This window comes from Solea senegalensis, unplaced genomic scaffold (assembly GCF_019176455.1).
Source record: "Solea senegalensis isolate Sse05_10M unplaced genomic scaffold, IFAPA_SoseM_1 scf7180000013451, whole genome shotgun sequence".
Taxonomy (NCBI): Eukaryota; Metazoa; Chordata; class Actinopteri; order Pleuronectiformes; family Soleidae; genus Solea; species Solea senegalensis.
In genome coordinates this window covers 32,588-49,559 of record NW_025320826.1, presented here as the reverse complement: position 1 = coordinate 49,559, position 16,972 = coordinate 32,588, and the positions used below count along the sequence as shown (strand labels likewise).

Here is a 16,972-nt window from a genome sequence, read left to right as displayed (position 1 = left end):
TATATATTGCTCTGAACATTAAATTCATGTTTTAATGGCAGCAAAACTGTTGCAGGGCTTACAGTAATGATAAACAAATACAGACCATTTTGAGAAGCATTTGTAACAACATTAAGGAAACATGGCTGATGTACCTATACAAGTTTAACAAACTGGTTTCATTTAGCTTTTTATGTGAGATTTTCACTGCATCATGTTTTCATCAGTAATGTGTGTAAAAATGCCATGATCCTGTTTGTATTTAACTTACTGTTACCATCATAATGACAAGTCACTGTTCCAAATGACCAAGGTAGTTTTATTTCATCAGGGACAATTTCAAACAGCGATAGTATAATTTTGAATTCAACAGCAGGTTTTATTTATTTATTTTTTTTTTTTCTTTACTAATTTCACAAAATAAGCTTCACTCCTGCTTAAATCACCATGCAAACAGCAGAAACAGAAAAACATCATGTTCAGGACATGCTCAAAGACTGAACAAGAGCTGGCAAGTCATCCTGTGCTAGCCAAGGAGAACAACCTGCTGCTCCTCTGACATTAAGTGAGTAGGCAAACCCACAACAGTAGTAAAAGTCCCCATTTTGGGTCTAAAGGTATACAGTGTCCACAAACCTAACAGATTGGTTTATATAGCATTTATTACCAGCATCTTACTGTCCATAGAAATGAACCAAATAAAACTTGACAAATTACAATAATGGTCTTGACCCTTCATCACTGTCACTGATCAGACGCATGGCAAGTCGAGTTATTGGAGTAAAACCAACAGTATCGTAAAACCACAGACACTAGTTAGTTGTTCAGCTTGACTGGAGCACTGTCTTGCACACGGCAGCTTCAAAACCCACAGGTAATATGAATATTTGACATGAATATCTGCGTTAGGAGAAGAACTGCTTTAGTTAACAGCTCACACAGACGAGTGCGGATACGAATGACTTGTATTATGTGCGAAGAAGTTTAGAGAAGTTAATGCGCTGTTATCTTGGTTGTATTCCATTTGTAGATGTACACATGTATTCGGCCGACTTGTGGGGCACCCGTGTTCAAGGTTGACTCTGGATGTGTCGACGTAGCTCCTGGGCTTTGTCCCTCAGGTCCGGTCTGTTGTCCGACTGCAGCGTCGACAGCGAGCGCTGCAGCTGCTCGCGGCTCTTCACAGACACGCAGTCCCATTGTTCACTCTCTGTTCACATCACACGGACACAAGAACGTTTCATTTCAGCTTTTACATTAGCACGAAACATTTTACATTAAAAAGTTGATTTTGCATAATAAGTCCCCTTTAAAACACACAAATGAAACAAGACCTAGTTCATCCAGTCCCTCTGCTTCTGATAAAGAGCATGAATCAATAACAAATTCAGTATCAGTGACAGCAATTAACAAGGAATGAGCCGAGGAAGCGATTGGAATTCAAAGTTGTGATGTCAGTATGGCATCAATCCAACAGTGCGCCCCCTCCCTGCAGACCAGGAATTGCAGGACTAACTCCAGATGCTTCACTTAAAACCACAAATGTTACTTTCATAGTGACGCTAGAGGAAAAGCCATGGTATCACCACCAAAAGTTACTCTATTATAAAGTTATTCCATTTTCCTAAGAACTACAGATGTCCATACAAAATAATAACAACAATACATACATATAGTGTATAGATATAATGGATCTCCTCTTTTTTTCCCATCACACACACACACACACACACACACCACTGCCAGACAATCTTAGTAAAAAAAAAAAAATCACCTCCAGTTCTCTTCACGATCAGATCCACAACTGACAGGGCCTCTGTCCTCACAGACGAGTAACTTTTGTTTTCTGGATAGAAAAACAAAACAAAACAAAAAAATGAACGTGGTGATAAAAACGGATTTGCATTAACAGTATTATTCACAGTAGTTATATGAAATGCATTAATAGCCAGTACCTAAAGGGTATGTGAGGCCAGCACACGTCTCTGTGAGGATCTGTGACAGCGTGTTGAAATCTTCACTGCCCTTCTCCAACAGCAGCAACCTATAGAAGAAAATGAGAAACATCGAGAATAAATCCTAATTCTAACAATCTAAGCGCAAATCCACGTATTAGCATTGCAATAGTATTATGCATCTTAGTTGGTCCTGACCCTTGAAAGTACGCCTTCATGGACTGTAGAACAGCCAACTGCACTTTCCAAGTGCTTCGTTTGAGCTTTTCACACATTAGATGACACACCTCCACCTGGAAACGAGCTACACAAACACACACAAATGACATTAGGTCAGAGGAGTCACAGTTCAGGTTTGCAGCAGTCCTCCCATCTGGTTAGAAGAGTAATGCTATGGCCGCTCTGCCACTGAGGTTACAAATGTTAGAAATGTAATGTAAGTAAATCTAACAGAATTAACATTTTCCATAATACATGGTAAAATTTAAACCAAAGTATAATCAATCTCAGTCCTGTTTCATGAGGTACATTTTTGGGAATATTATACTCCAGTGTATGTAAATCTAACAAATTCTAAGTAGCCTGGCACATGTTTAGAAATGAGAAGGATCTTTAAATAGATCACTCACTTTTTTTAAACTAGTAAAGGCAGAAATCACTGTTTGGACTAATTTCTGTTTGATTCATCTTAACATGCTATTACTAAGCTTGTATTCAAATGTTACCCTGGGTCTGTGGGGTCCTGGGCCAAGCCTTTCCAAGAGTCTCCAAAGCACAAAGCAAAGCTTCCGTCTGCATCTCTTTCTCCTTCACGTCTGTGTCGTCGTCGTCCTCCTGCAGTGACCGCTGGGAGGCACCACCACTCTCTGGGCAGCTCTGAGTATGAGAAAGGTAGACTGAGCACAGCTTCTTAAAGTCCAGTTTTGTTTTTGTTAAATACAAACATTCTAAAAACAACCAGACAATATCAAAAAGGAGAAGACGTGATTTAACCTTCTTGATCATAGGGACAAGGATCTCTGCCATGTCGCTAAAGCGGTCCTCTTGACTGCTGTGGAGCACGTCTCCAGCACAACGCAGAGCGGCCATTTTGTAAACCGGGCTCTCCTTGCGACATTCCTTCAACACGACCTCCAGCACCTCAGAGATGGTGGGCTGACCCGAGCACGGCTTCTGTAGCTCACCACTGAAACCCACAGGGAGTAAAAAAAAAATGTGTAAAATATGTGTCGCCCTTCATATAAATCTGGTATTAATTAAAAGAACAAAATCCCACCTGCATTTAGACACTACTGATCCGATTGCTTTCAACAGCTCCTCCTAAAAAGACGAGAAAAAAAGAAATCAGTATGAAACACAACAAACTTTATCCTTGTTTTCTGCTTTGATCTTGTTCTTGCAGTTAATACCTTGCCCGCCCATGTGCGTCCGGATAGTCCCTGCATTAATGCCGTTAGCACCAGACCTAGGTGTGGCGCCACCAATGAGCCCATCTGTTCCTTAGCGACGGTTGCCATGGCAGCTGCACCCTGAGCTTTCATCTTCCAGGACTGGGACTGCAGAGCTTTCTGTGTAATGGTGATCAGCTCAGTCATGTAAAGTCTGATGCCTCCAAAGCTTCCTGGAATCATAGAACACCATGTTAAGATAATTATTATACTTCACTATTATATGAGAGGTGCTATTCAAATGTAATTGGAAGTATTTTGGTAAGTATTCATCTAAGTGTATGCTATCGATGATAGAAAAAGCTACATATCCACCACTGTATTTAGTCATTTATATATTTAAAAAAAATCATATATGCATTCAGCATAGTGTTCTTTGGAAAATTCCACATACATAATGTGTTTAGATCTCTTCACTGTATGAATATTCCTCACCTGGAACGTTCTCCTGCCACACCTCAGCCCACAGCGTGGCATCGTGGCTCTCTCCTTTCTCCTCATCAGGACCTGGCGCCTGATGCATGCCGAGGAAGGCCAGCGGCAGAGCCACTCCTGCATGGCCCTTCAGCACATCAGGACTGTAGTGGCTGATGGCATGCATGATCAACGCACACGAGGACTTAAACACCGGCTCTGGGAGTGAAAGAGACGGCAAAGAGAGTTCCAGAGTTACTGTCTTGTTTGATGCAGAAAATGTGAACGTAACTCTTGTAACTGTTGTTGCAACCGCATCAAACCACCTGCTCAACAAACATGTAGTGAAGTTTGGTTGCAGTTTAACGACTTATACACAAACACAGTGCTGGTTTAGAATGGTTCACTGTACCACTCTGTTGTCTAGATAAATCTAAGTATCGGATCGTGAGTTTGGATCGGGGGCCAAAAAAGTGGATCGAGACATACCTAAATATTAGACATTATCTGCTGACTCACCTTCTTTCTCCAAATACCAGATGTTGAGTTTCAGTAGTAGTTTCTCCACACTGCTGTCTTTTGCCGTCTATTGGGGGCAAACAGTGACGCTGAATTAGTTACTGAGAGAACAACATACATCATGTTCTGATCTTTGACCTAGGATAACTCAACAAACTTACCCTGACTAGGTGGCCCAGAGCAAAGGCAAATGCTTTCTGGACTACGGTGCTTCTGTCATGGATGCCATTCAGCAGGGCGCTCATCAGTTTAGCTGAAAAATATTAATTTTATTTGTACCAAAAGTGGACATAAGAGTGTACATCACAGAAGTGTAGATTACATTTTCAGCTTGATGTTAAGCTTTTGCTGTACCTGAATATGGAGTGAGGTCTTGAGGACACTGCACTGTGAGTGAAACTATGACACTTGCACAGCCCCCCTATGGAGAAGAGGCAAACGTGAGCAGGGCTAACAATGAAACTTTACAAGCCACAAATGGACGTAGAGGAGATTGACAGCATCAGTGTATAAGGAGTGTGTGTTACCTTGGTGCCCAAGCCTACTCCGCTCTTAAGCAGCTCACAGAGCCGAGGAACCAGCTCGCCCAACACAGAAACATCGAGGTGCTGCAGACACTGTGTACAAAGACATGTCCTCTCACATTATCCCTCTTTCTTCCGTATGAAGTCAGGCATTACATCACAATCTTGGGACACACTGAGGTGAGGCTGTTTTTCTTATCGCACTTATTTATAAAGCCATTAAACTGCAATGCAGTTGTTATAAGCTGACTGTTGTTTCCGTGACACTATGCTGTATGGCCACTGTTTCCCAAATTATAGGCATGTGCAGTGTAAATGAAGGTTAATACACACAGTGATATAATACAAAAAGCCCAGCCAATGTGACAGAATGCGACCCAAAACATATTATCATTTAAAAATAAGTTATTTATGACCTGGTGAACTGTGGGCTCCCATCTCCCTTGGGATTGCATCTAATATTTTTCTTTTTTGGTGAAGAGATTGTGTGTGTGACAAAACTCCGTAACCACTGTATAGCCATAACAGCAACAGCCCAATATAATCAATTATTATACATACAATATCAATTATAACAGTATTTTACCATGTTAATGGTCTCCATCATTGGAGAGGACTTGGCAGCACTTAGTCTGGCAGCATCCATGGCACTCTGGAGTAACAGAAAAACAATGACTTATAATGGGAAATCTAACTTGTGTTAAAATCTCACAGAGTCACCTGTTGCTGCTGCACATGCAATCGATGGATGAGGTTACCTTTTCCTGCTCTGTGGCTCTGAGACTAAGGTAGTTGAGGACCTGAGGCTCCAGGGTGCTGAGAGCCTCCAGTAGAGCTGGGATGAGTCGGGAAGCATGAGGCTTCAGTCGGGCACCAGCGGTCTTGCTGATCTTCACCAGGGTCTGGATACTGGTAAGAAAAAAACACAGGGGTTGAGAGGCACAAATCCTTTAGCCATTTCATGAACTATGGATCAACAGATAAATCAGACAACAGACAAATAAATGAGCATTTCCTCAACAGAAGAATGACAGGGCCAGTTTACAAATGTGTTCTTTTACCTTTATCCTAAAAAATAATTAAAAACTGGCTTGGTGCCTTCACCATTCTGTTGAACCATTTATTTTTTTTGTATTTGATTAACAGATAAAAAGCAAACATCATTGCTAAAATGTAAGCAACGGTAGTGAGAGACATTACCTGAGAGATCGGACCTCTGAGACGTTGCTAACGATGCCCTTTTCTAGCAGAGTAGGCAACAGCACTGCCACGGTTCTCTGGGCTGCAGAGCCTGTTGATTCACACATACGAGTGCACACCTGGACACAATAGAAAGAGTGTTGATGGACAGGCACTAACAAATGAATACAAACATACTGTGTGTGCACAGACCAGTCTAGTGACCATCATACTTACTTTACTGAGTGTTTTCAGTGTTAGGTCTGCAGCCTTCCTCACAGATTCCTGAAATACAAACACAGTCAGAGTCACAGATATAAACCCAAACCGCACTAGCAATGATGCCACAAGTGTTTTCACACAATCAATAATGATCAAATCAAATGTACATCGCCTGCCCTTGGCATATTAAATCAACATTGATTCCGATTATCTGCTCACCTTGATGTCATCAAGCACTCTGAAAAGTGTTTCCCACATTTCGGCAAGATGATCAATGAGGTCATCAGCTTGGCGGCCACGAATCAGGTCATTTAGGGCCAGGCAGCTGGAAGGAAAACCAACTGATGAAATTACAGTGCTTTGGAGCAAGGAGCAACATTTCAACATTATATTACCATTGTTCAAAATGGTAATCATAAATGGCGACTATAATATAACATACAAGAGAAACTGTGACAATGGAAATGGTTATTTTCAATAAAGTGCCATTTAGACAGGTCAAATAAACAGATGAGAGTAGATAAAGCTGTAAATTCACATAATTTTTTACAAGTCTGATAATAGAGTTTATGCTGTTACTGTACCTGGACTCACGGACTCTCCAGTGGTTACTGGTCAAGTTAGTAATTACATCCTGCAGAATTTCCTTGAGATACTTATCAACCTGTGACACATCAGAACAAACATGCACATACAATCACTTCGATGCATAATTACACATGTATTTGTATGTGTATGGTTATTTATATTCACATCTTTTAGTGTCAAATCCTACCAGGGTCTTATCAGTGACCAGTGCATCCCAGATGCTCGTCATGGCCTGACGTATGCTCAGGTTAGGGTCAAACTGGTAGCGATACAGGCGAGGCACAAGCTGCGGCAGGAACGGAGCCAGCTGCTCCCCGGCCTTGGTAGCGATCATGTGGAACCCAAAAGCTGCTCCCTGACGAGGTGAGAGGAGAGAAGGGGTCAGGTGGGGGGAGGGGGCACAGAGGCACACATGTACAGTGCGTAATGATAAAGAGAATAAACATGATACCTTGCGGGAGTTCCACATGGCGTGGTGATTAGCTAAGTTCATGAACTTGTAAACAAGATCCGGTTGGTTCAGGTCGCTGGCCAATGAGCAGAGCTCTTTGTATGTGGACAGGTTGTGACTGCCAGGAACATTCATAGCAGAAGAAAAAGGTTACTTTCTGTGCAAAGAACCTACTAAATACATTACAAAAAAATCTGACATTTGGACCACAAATTTGAGATAACACGCTACTTACCCATCAGGTGTTTTACCCAAACCTCCTTGGAACACCTCTGTGTCTTCAGAGACAGCATGCTTCACTCTGTTTGCAAACAGAAATAATTATTCCAAGCATATTTCTTATCCCCTACAGGAAAGATGCTGCAGTGTCTTGTCTCATTACATCATGCCTTCTTTTATTAAGCTTTCCACTCACCTTTTGCCTGTCATGAGTGCTTCCACCAGGGTGGACACCAGTTCGTGCTGGTCAGCTTCTCCTCCCATTTCATAGACCAAACCAAGTCCTTTAGACGCTACATCCTGACTCAACTCTACAGGAAAAAAAAAAGGGGTGATGGATGAAAAATGATTAGGAACAGACAGCAAAGGGTTGATGTCTGTTAAAGTACAGAGGAGATTAAACAATGCTGTCATTTTACCGTCATGGTCTGAGAGAACAGAGATGAATGCCACCTGAATCTCCTTTAAATTGGACTGTAGGGGAAAAGGGAAGATTCTTTTAAAATGACAACAAAAAAGTGACTTAATATAAACATATGTGACCATTTCTACTAAGTCAGAGGGTAGTGTATGGACAGATGTTGCGATTGTGCACCCTTTTTTGTTTTAACATAAACATGTAATATATATATAGTCACTTTGCAAATGCCTCTATATCTAATGTCACCAAAACAATGAGTGTGAAAAGGCTAAAATTATTTTTGATTCAGCTAATACTGCCAACACATTTTTCACCCCAGATAAAAGGTTAATTTTTGCAACCACCCACCGTGATTTCTTTGTTTTGGCTGAGTTTCTTGACCAGGGAGAGCAGCCAGATGCAGGCTGCCTGTCGGACATGGGGGTTCTGGCTGGGTATGTACTTGGACAGGACGGAGTTGAGGACCCAAGGAACCACATCATTGTTTTTAATGTCTAACAGGGGAAAAAATGACAGTGGTAATGGTAAATCTTGTAAACTAAAGGATTAATGGATGCCAACGTTTGCTTAGGCACATTTTTTATTACCATAGTAGCAAGCAATGCAGAGCTGGACAGAAAATGTGTTTTACTTAATGTTACTGTGACAGTCACTGCCACAATACAAGAGACATGTGTGACAAATGTGGTCAGTTAAGCTTAACTTCATTTGTTGTGAATCACATTTGCAACAGACTGAGCACAAGTGAATCCAGATACAAGCAAATACTTGGAACCGTGAAATGAGACAAACTGATTTTATTAATGATATTACTGGATTTTGTTTTGATTGATGTATCAGAGGCGATGCCTTTACAGCCAGCTTGTGAATCAGTAGAGGAAGCTGTTGAAAATACAATCTATAGCTACAAGTACTCACTGTGGGGTGGATTGTATTGGTCCTCAGTGCAGGTCCAAGGGTCTCTGGCAGCTCCAGAGCTGGTACCGATCGCTGCACTGGTGATAGCTTCTCCTACTGTGAACTGCAGCTCCACCTGTTTGGCCTGAAGTGAAAAAGCGGAAAAAAAGGGAAAGACACGTTTGAATAAACTAGCAGACCACTTGAAACAGGGTCAAGCGGAGACAAATGCAGATGGTTAGTTAAGGCAGAAAAACCCATTTCAGCTACAACTGGATACATCATCTAACAGCGTTTAATGCTAGGCCGCACCAAATATTTGGCATTATTACGTTTCTCAGAAATTGAAATCAAATAGAAACAAAGTTGTGTTTTTGCTTTATATACTCCACATAAAATACAACTGTTACTCCTTACCTCTACAGAATCCATGAGTCCCTGCAGCAGTTTCTTCTGGTGAGGGAAGTCTCCATCTCCCACTGGTAGGTGACCTAAGGTCTGGATTGATCGCTCCTTCATCTAAACCACATCACATGAACAAGTCAGTAGATGCGGTATTTACTGCTGGTGAACAATTTCAACAATATACCAAACATCACAACATCCACCTCCTTTAGTTACCTTTGTGCTCTCCTTGCCAGAGGGGATGCGGGCCAGTAGGTTCTCCACAATGGAGAGTTTGGTGAAGCCCTCACCCTCTGGAGGGATCAGCAAGTTGCCATTCCGACCAATTTCCCCCAAAGCTGTACAGGCTGCTACTGTCAGTAGAGCACTACTGCTGTCCAGGAAGGAACCTGAGGTGACACAAACACTTGAGTGGTTGAACCAGCAGATGATTCTCAACAAAATCTGTTCTTCTATTATTATTATTGTTAAGACAGGAGATTTTAAAAAAAAACTCAAGCCAATCAGTCAGTAAATAAAAGTCAAATTGTGGGAAATGACTGATTAATTACATACCAACTGTCTTGGTAGCCATGGAAACAATTGCATCCTCTTCTTGTGAGGAGAAGTTCATTTTCTGCCCCATGTTGTCACTGGATTTCTTCTTGCTCATGTATCGTCCCACCATGTAGCCAAGAGCCAAGATGGCACCATGTTGTGTTTCAGGACTCTGTGGTCAAACAAAATGAAAGCAAAATGAGCAAATATTGACACATGTTAAAAACTTTAAAATATAACAACAACCCAGTTTTTCACACAGACAAAGTCACATACGTGGTTGTCTTTAGTGATTTTGACCAAGTTCTGCACGGCTGTCTGAAGTTCGTTGCCCTTCATGGTGGAAACCACAACAGCATACAGCTGCGCTGCCAGCTCCCTCATGTCCTCCTTATTTGTGTTCATCAGACTCTGGACAAAAATACATGGAAATGTGAACTCATTTGAGATGAGACAGACAGGAAACTGAAAAAATAACCTCCTTGGTAAAGGTAATGAAACACTTACTTTAATCCAGTCAATTTTATCAGCAAATCTAGGAGCCAGTTTCTCTGGGCAGACAGACACAACCTCCAGTAGACAGTACATAACTGGGATTCCTTTTGAGAGATTAAATGAAATTAAAACAAATTTAAAACACTATTAAAACACCCTGAAATACAAACACACACACACACACACAGGTTGATTTAAAACGTTTTTAAATTAAAATCACATGTTACAGAGCAAGTCTGTCTGTATAAGTTTTATTTACAGTTTCTTATGCCAATATATTAGATCTACTCTTTTTAAATATATTAAAAATCACTTTGTGTAGGACTTCACCTTCACTTGCTTCGTCAATCTGATAATACTCACACTACTGCATTTACAAAATATGTGAGTGTTCACATAATGACTATAGAACCATGTGCTCAGGAAGAGCAGGTTCATTTCTCTCACCTCCTACAGCAGACAGCAGCTGCTGTAACAGATCCATGTAGACATGAACAGGATTTGACTCAGACCACTTCGACACTGAAGGCTGCAGCTCAGAGGACAGTAGCGTGTGGACGTAGCGACCAATGGCTGGAGCATCATCCTGCATGTCTGCCAAGCGTGTGGACATGGACGGGGCCCCAGCACTGTGTGCTAAACACATCCTCAGGTAAAGCATGATCTGGGAAAATATAGGTGGATCATGAGGGGGAGCATCTATAGCTGAAAGATAAACACTCCTTCACAGATACCTGCTGAATTTACAAACTTGTGGATGTCACATCTTTACCTCCCCAAATGCAGAAGGATTGAAAGGAATAGTGGAGGTTCCAACTATGTACTTGGCTGGAGTCTTGATCCTCTGAGCCGCCTGACAGCAACAAGACAGGTTCAAAAGGATAAGTTATTTTGTCAAGCACAGGACAAAATGTTGTTATCGAAAAGAAAATGAAAAATATGAACAATACTGACCTTCTCCTGGACATAGGCTACCATGTCAGGAAATGAGGGCATAGGCTTTGGTCCCTCCTTCTCTGAGCTCCTGGTAGAAAAACCCCTGAGCACCCTCTGGGCTTCACCTGCTACCTCCTCCCTCCTAAAGCATAAAGAAAACTTTTTATAAGAATATTTAATCCCCTGGGACACTCAGATTTCACCCTTTTCAGTTTCAGTTTTAACCATTTTGCAACATATCTGTATTTTATAGTGTAGATAATATGATAAAGACCTCCTAGGTGCTCTTAATTTCAGATGGTGTACTGCTTGTGCAGATATTTGGGTTTCATGACTTACTGGTCTCCAGCAGCTAGCAGCAGCAGATATCTTGATGGCACATGATCAGGAGCAAAAACGGTGCTGGCAAACTTCATGGCTACTTGGCGAACCTGTACCTCCGGCTACCCAGGAAATCAAGAGTGATTAATTTGCCTCATGTCTGGTTGCTAAACTCATCATTAATGTTCAAGGTTTTTTGGACACCAAATATCTATATTACCTTTGAAATGTATGCAGCAACCAGGGCCTCCATTAGGTTAAGCAGTGCCCCCTGTAGGTTAGCATAAGCTCCAACCATCATAGACAAAGCTTCCTGAATAGCTAAACGAACATCAGGCTCCTCCTAGAGATAACACAGAATTTCAGTAACATCAGTACCACTACAAATGGCTGGAAAATCTTTACACATTAACTCATATTTTCCTGTTTTAAGTTCATCCAATGTAGGATTCTTCAGCAATTGTTCACCTACCTTACACATGGAATCAAAAAACTGCTGCACAAGTGCAATATCCTTTGTGAACAGCTGTGGCATACGACTAGGAGAGAACATAGAGGACATAATATTTTTAATTTCTAAAATTCTACTTTAATGGTAGTAGTAATGGTAATGGTAATGGAAGATGGGAGAATAATTTTATGATACCTTGACAGCTTTCCGACTGCAGAGTAGGCAACACACAGTAACTTAGGATCCTGCAAGAGCAACATGTAGTTAAGAGGGTAAAACAAAAACTAAACTTAACAGAACAGATGATAAGAAATATGCAATTTGTTACCTCCTTGTATTCATTGATGAGCTTGGTAAGACCATTAAGCAGCATTAGCCCCAAAGGCTTATTAGTGTCAGGGCACCTGAAAACATAAGACAGAAAAAAATGTATTTATTCATTATTAATTTATCATTAGCAAAACACATTTACTTGTCAATGGAATAATTGTGTCATGGACAGAAAAAAATGTAGTTTTCTTACACCATGCAAATGTGATGGACAAACTGCAAGGTGAGAGACAGCAGTTTGTTGTTGGTGTTGGCTCCAAACAAACCGTCATACACAACCTATGGAGGACAGGGAACCAATGACTCAAATACATGTCCTTGAAAATAATTTAGTCTGACTTAATGTGACATGACACGTTTCGAAAACAAAAAGAAACCATGACCATGGACAAAAATCATACCTGAATATTAGCTGGAAAGCACTCTGCAGCTAAGCGTGATCTTAAAAGATGTGGCAGGATCTTGAGTTTGACTCTTGTGCTCACTGGCTCATGCTTCAGCTCTTGCTTCAGATTGCCACCCTAAATAGAGTTCAGCACAAAAAACAGTATGATTACATATAGATCAAACAAATCACAGGTTAAATATTAAAATTAAATGTAATTTTACAAACCTTTGTTTTAAGGGGAACATCCCCAAGATACACCTTGTACATCTTGTTAATAATTAGAGGATTATTCCAATCGATGATGCTGGAAGATAAAAGAAGCGTGTAAGAAACCCATTGCAGAATTGGTGAAAACAAAAAAACTAAAATCTAACTTTTTATGATTAAAAAAAACCACTCATCATAGTGTAGTAGATTAAATTTGCCAGTCAGGTCAGTCAGAGTGAATAAAACACCCAACTACAAAATGTCATTGTGAATTAGCATTTCATGGCAACAGGTACAAGAGTGTGAGTTAAAATTCACTACCTGGGAATGTGTAGCTTAATATGTTTACCTAATAATTTGGTAATTTTATAGTAATCTGAGTGCTGTTTTATTAACATTTTTTTTAAGTGGGTGACTTTACAACTAATGATATTGATTTAAACTATTTATTATGCATCTAGTATCAACCTCTGTTTGCTCTTCAGCTCCAGATCAGCTGCAGTGGCAACGCTGTGTCGGGTATCACTGGACGCCACCACCAGGTGAACTACGGTCTCCACTTCAGGAACTTGCTTTGCTTCAATGAACTTCACTATACCCAGCTTACACTGTTGAAAAAAGCATGATCCAACAGTCATCATGTGCATGTAAGCTTCAATCACCAAATGTATACAAAATGCATTTCTAAATAAACATAACCAACCAAAATTGACAAAATATACAACATTAGCCTACACTCTTCCTCCAGCTAGTTACAGTACCTGCTCTAGTTGCTCAGCACTCCACTGGGCCTCTCCAATCACCCTCTTTGCAGCATAAACACTCATTCCTGGAGGTGGCTGGGGAAGACCCTGGCCACCTGTGGTCACTGACCCATCAGCAGTGCTTCCCTGTGATGAGGAGGGTGCAGGGCGAGTTGGGGATTCATTCAACACAAACCTACAGGGACCAGAGAGAATAAGTCAATTTGTTTGTGCAAATTGTTGATATTCTCAAAGAAAAAAAGATGGGCACATTTTCACTGGACAGGAAACCAGAGCATCCTGACAACCACATTCATACATAACAGGTACTCACCCATAAGGCATCAGTAAAACATCCAACATAAACTCCAGCAGCAGCTGCACTGTCTTTGGCCGCTCAGTTAAGTTAAATGGAAAAGCAATCTTTGATGTGTCTGCAGGATACTTCATATAGTAAAGAGTCGGGATCAGCAGGTGCATCAGGCTAAGAGTGGAAGCACAAAGAAAAACATAAATCAAACATGGCCCGGTTAAAGAAAGACAACTGAGCCAAATTCTCATCAAGCACAAATGTCTATCTAAAAAAAACTCACACACACTTATTTTTCTGTGTACTTTACAGTAATCAAGTTTCTCCTCACCTGTCCTGTTGTGGCTGTGGTTTGCCTTCCATAGCAGTAAGAAGAGTGGGAGCCAACTCACACTGTTTTCCCACTTCCAGACGGGGATAGCCCATTTTGATGTAGATGATGGTGAAATTCTACAAAATATATGAATTGAACAATCACCACTCCTGTCCATTCGAACTGGTACCTTATTAGTTAACGTCACTGATATCAGGGTGGGTCATGTTAGCAAGGATCAATGGATATTGCACAACCTTCTCCTTAAAATAACAATACATAATAATATATGAATTTTTAGTCCATCCATCCATCTTCTACCACTTTATCCTAAAAATTATCTAAATTTATCATTTAGATATGATAAATGCTGCAGCATTTCTGAGTGAGACGCATTCACAAAAGAGAATCATCAGAGGATGCAGATCTGGAGTTCAGTGCATGTCTGACAGCATCTTAAAGACAAGAGTCGTACCGTGACAAATGAAGCAGCTGCAGGGTCTTGGTACTGAACAAGCAAAGTTTCTACAGGTAGCTGAATCTTGGGTCTGCTTTTTATTCTCTTGTTCAGGTGGACCAACAGCTCCATCACCTAGGAGAGAAAGAGGCACAGAATGTAATTCAGGTGCAAAACACAAGAGTCACAGACTGGTGTGTAAGAGAAAGAACCAAGGACATGGAAGCAAGGTGGCATATGAGGAAGTGAGTAACGACTAACACTAGACAAGTTTCTATGTTATATATACATTGCATTAGTGAGATGATGTTACCAGGTTCAAATGGAATTTTAGTGCACACAGGGAGGCAACGCCCTTCTTACTTTCTTTCGCACACCCTCCTGAACGCTGGAGAGTTTAAGGAGCACCGGGGGCAGGAACTTGGAGATGATGTCTTGAAGCTGTTCGTCTGTTTCTGCATGGCCCAGGCGGAGGAACACACGTTCCAGTTGATCTGTCAGAAAACATATTTAACACCATGATTAATGCTTATATTTCATTTCAGAGTAGTTTTACTAAGAGATGCAGTGCACATAGGAACACTTTAAAGGAAAACCTGTGCCTATTACACATTACAAAGGCATACACAGAAGAAAAAAAAAACAGGCTGAGTGTCCTTCAGCTTCAGACAGAGGGACTAAAACAGTAAACTACAAACAATCAGACAGTCCCTCATGCATGTTACTGCAGTTTGACAGATAAGCTCGTCCTGACAGCTGCCGTGTTCGTGTAACCATCACCCAGCCCTGCCTTCTTTCTCTTGGAATGGATCACCAACCAGCTAACTCCATCAACTGAACAGACTATCCACGCACTTCATCGTTTCCCTATATTAAACCTAACTCCATACAACTATTGTCATCCTGCTCAATTAAAACTTAATACCGTAAACACCCAAAATGGATAACTACACATAAAATGTCTGATTAGTGACGATATATTAATAGCCTACGTGGTAGTTTCATTTTAGACCATGACTGGGCAGTCGGCCTCCTGACGTTAGCACTGGAGCTAGCAACATAGCTGTGTAGCTAGCTGTCTGTCATACTCCTTATTTTTACCTACATTAAGCTTTATTTTGACTTTAAAAACATTACCGACGTTAAAATAAATGTAAACCTGTCTTCTGAGTTTTTTTCAACAACAAAGAACATGAGATTGTAGGATATATACATCACCAATAACGCAGAAAGAAACTTACTGAGTTCATCCTGAGCAGCCATGTTTGCAGAAAAGCCGGTTTGCGACCCCCACAGTTGAGCGAGAGTCACTGCACTCAATAAGACATCATCCAAACGTTATGGCATTAAGCACATGAATTGAGCTAAAAAATAATAATCATATATTTTATTAAGATATATTTATGACTTCCTTACACATTAAAACGTTTTTGTTAGATAGATTACATACATCTTAAATGTACACATACTATACAACACGGGACACATCATACAAAGCTAAAAAGATGGAAACTAAAAAAACATTGACACAATCTGCTCGCTCACTTAAAAAATACTCATCTTAAAGAGGGCATTAATTGTTTCCAGCAACTTTTCATTCTTGTTAATCCCGTAATTTTCCTCTATAAAATGAGACCTCTTCTTTTCCTTTTACATGTCCTACCCTGTCTCTAGCCACTTATTTAATTAATTTTTTCCCAGTACATTTATTCATGTGCCACAAAAATGTAAAATTCTTCTAAAAGCCCTGTTTTTTTATAATTGTTTGACAAATATTGTTTTCAATAACTGGATTTTGGTTTTGACTATACTTGGATATGACTGATGGTGTTCTTCAGAAGAACCATCCTTATACTCTGCTTCAGTCATATTTCAACTCATAAATTAATGAGTCATATTTACAAATGTACATTCCCTATCATACTTCATTATCTCAATTGTGTTATTATATTATTTTGCACTTCCAGTTTTCCAAAGTTTCCAAAATGCATTTCTTTATTTGACTAATAGTCCAAACCCCAAATATTTCAAATGCACTGTGATATAAAATATGGATAAGCGGGACATTTTGAAGACTTGAGCTGAGTCATTGTAAACAAATTTATTTATCATTATTATACTTTTTTACATACATATCATTATTATAGATTATTATCTATCATTTAGATACTATAATATCAATATGTTTAAGTATTAGATAAAGCACAATAAAAAGAATTGATTCAAACACCCATAACATTCGATTTTCACCACATAAAGTAAA

The 16,972-nt window shown here is 40.2% G+C and overlaps 1 protein-coding gene across 1 annotated transcript; it reads right to left on the bottom strand.

Moving 5' to 3' along the window:
* Positions 1-277: 277 nt before the first annotated feature.
* On the bottom strand, positions 278-15,989 carry ecpas (Ecm29 proteasome adaptor and scaffold). The gene is made up of 49 exons (XM_044015432.1): positions 15,951-15,989; positions 15,073-15,203; positions 14,728-14,844; positions 14,271-14,389; positions 13,964-14,113; positions 13,648-13,825; positions 13,355-13,494; positions 12,905-12,983; positions 12,693-12,812; positions 12,485-12,570; positions 12,290-12,365; positions 12,157-12,206; positions 11,983-12,049; positions 11,731-11,853; positions 11,529-11,632; positions 11,208-11,331; positions 11,026-11,106; positions 10,701-10,917; positions 10,266-10,357; positions 10,035-10,169; positions 9,777-9,930; positions 9,438-9,610; positions 9,234-9,335; positions 8,838-8,961; positions 8,268-8,413; positions 7,918-7,972; positions 7,695-7,809; positions 7,515-7,580; positions 7,280-7,397; positions 7,016-7,183; positions 6,825-6,904; positions 6,460-6,565; positions 6,256-6,303; positions 6,040-6,158; positions 5,598-5,748; positions 5,426-5,491; positions 4,843-4,932; positions 4,670-4,736; positions 4,477-4,568; positions 4,316-4,382; positions 3,818-4,015; positions 3,344-3,555; positions 3,211-3,254; positions 2,928-3,120; positions 2,660-2,810; positions 2,133-2,238; positions 1,935-2,023; positions 1,754-1,825; positions 278-1,189 (listed from the first exon to the last, which is right to left on the bottom strand). Exons 1-49 carry the CDS (start codon positions 15,970-15,972, stop codon positions 1,050-1,052), a joined length of 5,523 nt encoding a protein of 1,840 aa, XP_043871367.1. The 5' UTR covers positions 15,973-15,989; the 3' UTR covers positions 278-1,049.
* Between the last annotated feature and the right edge of the window lie 983 nt (positions 15,990-16,972).